The 6,000-nt window shown below is 41.5% G+C and overlaps 1 protein-coding gene across 1 annotated transcript in view; it reads left to right on the forward strand.

The window, feature by feature from the left end:
* LOC116978916 (glypican-4-like) overlaps window positions 1-2,836 on the forward strand; it is a 77,177-nt gene extending 74,341 nt beyond the window's left edge. The window contains exon 9 of the mRNA XM_033030202.1: window positions 1,172-2,836. Coding sequence (XP_032886093.1) covers window positions 1,172-1,383 — 212 coding nt within the window. The 3' untranslated portion in view covers window positions 1,384-2,836. The remainder of the gene's footprint in view (window positions 1-1,171) is intronic.
* The last annotated feature ends 3,164 nt before the right edge of the window (window positions 2,837-6,000 follow it).

The raw sequence follows: 6,000 nt of genomic DNA on the forward strand, positions 1-6,000 counted from the left end.
GCTGCCTTCCCCCACAGTGGGAACATTGTGGGGGGATGTTTTTATGTTTATTGTTAAATTCTTTAATGTTGTGTCTTATCTTTATTCGTGTGCTACAATGGCAAGTCAAATTTCACTACACCAATTGGTGTATGTGATAATAAATGTCCTTTGTATCCTTGTATCCTTTTTGACCACTCTAGGTACCTGTAATGCCACACTAGGTACCTGTAATACGAACTGTGAACCTATACTCCTAGCTCTACAACATTCCAGTTTAGGTTCTGCTCATGTTAGTGCTCCCAAAATGGAACACCTCACATTGCTCAGTATTACATTTCATCAACCATTCCTCAGCCCAACTGATCAAGATCCTGCTGCAATTTTTGACAACCATCTTCACTATCCGCAATGCCACCCACTTTTGTGTCATCTCCAAACTTGCTAACCATGCCATGTACGTTCCCATCCAAATCATTAATGTAGATGACAAACAGCAATGGGCCCAGCACTGTGGCACACCACGTTACAGGCCTCCAGGTCGAGAAGCAGCCTTCCACCATCACTCTCTGCTTCCTTCCACAAAGCCAATTTTCTATCTCCTCAGCTATCTTTCATTGAATCCCATGGGATCTAACCTTCCAGAGCAGCCTACCATGTAGATCCTTGTCGAATGCCTCAGTGAAATCCATGTTCACAACATCTACAGCTTGACCCTCATTGACCTTTTTGCTCACGTCTTCAATAAACTTAACCAGACCTGTGAGACAGGCCTTCCACATACAAAACCATGTTGACTATCCCTAATCAGCCCATGTCCATCTAAGTACATGTATATCTTATTCCTCAGAATACTCTCTAGCAACTTTCCGACCACAGATGTTAAGCTCACTGACGGTGCCCCCCTCACTGTTTACAACTCCAAACTTCAGTTTGTCTGAAGATTATCTGTATCCAAGTCACTAATATAAATCTAAAAGTACAGTACTGACCTCTGGAGAATATCACTTCTTGCTCCTTTAGTCCAAACACCAGTACTTTATTGTAACTCTTTGTTTTCTGTCGGTAAGTCTTTGTATCTATTTTGCCAGTGTCTCCTAGTTCCATGTTTTAAATTTTGGTGATTTTTACTACTCAACATTCATATGGCATTGTCAAAGAAATTAAATTTTAATTCTATTTTGACTTTTAGGTGATGAAGGCAGCGGTGGAGAAAGTGGCAGTGGCTGTATTGGACTTGACTGCCACCTGGAGTTCACGTTCACCATCACTGATTCTCCTCTGCTCCTTGCTCCCTTGGAGCCCAAGATAATTAAACCTAGTAACTCTGCTTGCCGTAGCAACCTCTCACAGCTAATTCTACTTAGCTGCCTTATTATAGCCTTACATCTGAGCTTAAGATAATCACCCAAGATGCAAAAGAGTCTTCACAAATGGCTTTAAAAAAAAAACTATTTTCAATTATACCAGCTGATGACTTCACATTAAATTGCAAACTTTTCTTAACGTCTCATCAATGATGTATAGTTGTTGCTTCAAATGTATTGAGATTGCCGTTGTCACCTATGTATCTACTTAATCATAATCCACGAGTGAAAACATGCCACCCACACCATCATTATGTGGACTCCAAGGTAAATACATTACTTGCTAAATTTTTTAAGCATTTTTAATAAAATTTGCAATTGGCCTATTTAAAGAAACAGGTTGCGTGCAAGCAAATCCAAGCCAACTTTCCTTATATAATATCGTGAATATCTGTACAGAAGCAAACTTATTTATCTTGAATTGACGGGATAATGATGCACCTTTTGATGCACAAATGTATCTGTTATGTAGTCACGCTAATATCTGATATATGCCTGGTTTAATTTTAGGTAGGTAGTCTAGTTATAAACAGTTGCACAGTAATTAGAACTGTGATCGTTGAGCCCTTCCATCAGGGGACATGTTCCACAGCTCTCTAATTTGTTTAAAGATCAAAAAGAGAAAGTGTAGTGCAGACACCAGAACAAAATCCAGTGTTAACATTGCTTGATGTTTGAGCAATCTGGGTTTAGTTTCTGGGAGTTAATGTTTGAAGTTGCTGATGCGGTAACTCTGTCCCTGTGGCGGATTGCTAACGCCCGTGCAGCTTCCTGCATTCGAGTCGGGAGCATCATCATACTGGAATGCATTTCTAATAATAAAGTTTGAATGCAATATTTGTCCTGTATGCATTTCAGTTTTCATTGTAATGTTAATTATATTTTTATATCAAAATTTTAACTACTTGTAATTGCTAGCTCAGGGTCAGTACACTATTTTAGACATTTCTGTTCTATTATATTTTCAATTAGCAGAAAACTGAATTAAATGCATTTGCTGTTTGTAAATCATAGGGGTTCTTGCTTAAGTACTGATTTACCGTGACAGTAGATTGTATAAAGCCGTGCCATTGTTGAGCTAGCTGGCGGTGTTATAAGGTTTGCTATTCCATTTTAGATCACATAGTACTTGGTTTTGGCTTTCTGTAAGGGAAAGGGAATTGCCTGAAATATCCATTCATTAGCTGAAATTCAGCTGGAATACCAGCAATGGTGTGGTTCTGATTGGCAGATAGCTCTGCACTCTTTCTTTCATGACAAACTTGTATATTATCTTTAGTCATTTTATAAAAGCTTGTTATAATCCCAGGAACTATGTTTTAAAATACACATTGCTGTACTGATCATCATTTTCATTTCAAATGCAAAGTACAAACTGCTTGATGTAAGTTAAAAAACAATGCAAAGATTGCTGCTCTATTCATGGTGCAGCACCTGTGGGAAATATCATGGAATGCAATTGATGCTGAAGTAAACTTGTGGACATCAAACTTGAGTATTTGAGTTATTGTACTGAAGTTAAAACACTTTTTGAACACAGTTGTAATCTGCAATTTATTTTTGTTAGTATTAGACAATAGGTGCAGGAGTAGGCCATTCGGCTCTTCGAGCAAGCACCGCCATTCACTGTGATCCACAATCAGTTCCCCGTTCCTGCCTTCTCCCCATATCCCTTGACTCGGCTATCTTTAAGAACTCTATCTAACTCTCTCTTGAAAGCATCCGGAGAATCGGCCTCCACTGCCTTCTGAGGCAGAGAATTCCACAGATTCACAACTTTCTGGGTGAAAAAGCTTTTCCTCATCTCCGTCCTACCCCTTATTCTTAAACTGTGGCCCCCCAACATCAGGAACATGTTTCTTGCTCCTAGCTTGTCCAATCCCTTAATAATCTTATGTTTCAATACTTCTAAATTCCAGAGTATACAAGCCCAGTCCCTCCATTCTTTCAACTTATGACAGTCCCGCCCTCCCGGAAATTAACTTTGTAAACCTATGCTGCACTCCCTCAATAGCAAGAATGTCCTTCCTCAAATTTGGAGACCTAAACTGCACATAATACACCAGGTGTGGTCTCACTAGGGCCTTGTACAGCTGCAGAAGGACCTCTTTGCTCTTATACTCAATTCCTCTGGTTATGAAGGCCAGCATGCCATTTGCTTTCATCATTGCCTGCTGTATCTGCATGCTTACTTTCATTGACTGATGAACAAGGACCCCCAAATCCCATTGTACTTCCCCTTTTCCCAACTTGACATAATTTAGATAATAATCTGCCTTGTAATCCCTTCATCTAAATCATTAATATATATTGTAAATAGTTGCGGTCCCAGCACCGAGCCGTGCGGTACCGCACTAGTCGCTACCTGCCATTCTGAAAGGGACCCGTTAATCCCTACTCTTTGTTTCCTGTCTGCCAACCAATTTTCTATCGATGTCAGCACTCTACCCCCAATACCATGTGCCCTAATTTTGCCCACTAATCTCCTATATGGGACCTTATCGTATGTTTTCTGAAAGTCCAGGTACACTACATCCCCTTGTCCATTTTCCTAGTTACATCTTCAAAACATTCCAGGAGATTAGTCAAGCATGATTTCCCCATCGTAAATCCATGCTGACTCGGACCAATCCTGTTACTGCTATCGAAATGTGCCGCTATTTCATCTTTTATAATTGACTCCAGCATCTTCCCCACCACCGATGTCAGGCTAACTGGTCTATAATTCCCTATTTTCTCTCTCCCACCTTTCTTAAAAAGTGGGATAACATTAGCTACCCTCCAATCCACAGGAACTGATCCTGAATCTATAGAACATTGGAAAATGCATCCACGATATCTCGAGCCACTTTCTTAAGTACCCTGGGAGGCAGACAATCAGGCCCTGGAAATTTATCAGCCTTCAGTCCCATCAGTCTACCCAACACCATTTCCTGCCTAATGTGGATTTCCTTCAGTTCCTCCGTCAACCCAGATCCTCTGACCATCAGGGACATTATTTGTGTCCTCCTTAGTGAAGACGGATCCAAAGTACCTGTTCAACTCATCTGCCATTTCCTTGTTCCCCATAATAAATTCACCCTTTTCAGTCTTCAAGGGTCCAACTTTGGTCTTAACTAATTTTTTCCACTTCTCGTACCTAAATAAGCTTTTACTATCCTCCTTTATATTCTTGGCTAGCCTATCTCATCTTTTCTACCCGTATTGCCTTTTTAGTTATCTTCTGTTGCTCTTTAGACGTTACCCAATCCTCTGGCTTCCCGCTCATCTTTGCTATGTTGTACTTCTCTTTTATTTTTGTACTGTCCCTGACTTCTATTGTCAGCCACGGTCACCCCTTACTCCCCTTGGAATCTTTCTTCCTCTTTGGAATGAACTGATCCTGCACCTTGTGTATTATTCTCAGAAATACCTGCCATTGTTGTTCCACTGTCATCACTGCTAGGGTATACTTCCAGTCAACTTTGGCCAGCTCCTCCCTCATGGCTCCATAGTCCCCTTTGCTCAACAGTAATACTGATACCTCTGATTTACCCTTCTCCCTCTCAAATTGTAGATTAAAATTTATCATATTGTGGTCACTACCTCCTAATGGCTCCTTAACCTCGTTCCCTTATCTAATCCGGATCGTTACACAACACAAAATCCAGAATTGCCTTCTCCCTGGTAGGCTCCAGTACAAGCTGCCCTTAGAATCCATCACGGAGGCACTCGACAAACTCCCTTCCTTGGAGTTCAGCACCAACCTGATTTTCCCCAGTCTACCTGCATGTTGAAATCCCCCATAACAATCGTAGTATTACCTTTACGACATGCCAATTTTAACTCTTGATTCAACTTGCACCCTATATCCAGGCTACTGTTTGGTGGCCAGTAGATATGTCCCATCAGGGTCTTTTTACCCTTACAATTCCTCAGTTCTATCCATCCTGACTCTACATCCCCTGATTCTATGTCACCCCTCTCAAGGGACTGCATTTCATTCCTCACCAACAGAGCGACCCCATCCCCTCTGCCCACCTGTCTGTCTTTTCAATAGGACGTATACCCTTGAATATTCAGTTCCCAGCCCAGGTCCTCTTGCAGCCATGTCTCTGTAATTCCCACAACATCATACTTGCCAATTTCCACTATCTTTCTTATACTTCGCGCTTTCATATACAACACTTTGACTTTTCTATTCACCTTCCCTCTCACACCGGTCACTATTGGCCATGACCGTACTCTCTTATTCCTTCTTGAACTGCCCTTCCCATTACTTTGGGAGTCTTTTGTAACTTTTCCTGTACTCGCTTTCCCTTTAACTCAATTTTTATACTCTCAAGTTGTCAATCCCTCCCCCCCAACACTGTTTAGTTTAAACCTACACGTGTAGCACTAGCAAACCTGCCTGCCAGAACGTTGGTCCCCCTCCAGTTAAAGTGTAACCCGTCCCTATAGTACATGTCACCCCAACCCCAGAAGAGATCCCAGTGGTCTATAAAGCTAAATCCTTGCTCCCTGCCCCACCAGCCACCCATTCAGGTCCCCTATCTCCCTGTTTCTGCCCACAATGTACTGGAAGCAATCCAGAGATAACCACCCTGGAAGTCCTGCTTTTCAGTCTTCTTCTTAACTCTCTAAACTCACGTTGCAGAACCTCCTTCCTCTTCTT

This window comes from Amblyraja radiata, chromosome 12, assembly GCF_010909765.2.
Source record: "Amblyraja radiata isolate CabotCenter1 chromosome 12, sAmbRad1.1.pri, whole genome shotgun sequence".
NCBI classification, from domain to species: domain Eukaryota; kingdom Metazoa; phylum Chordata; class Chondrichthyes; order Rajiformes; family Rajidae; genus Amblyraja; species Amblyraja radiata.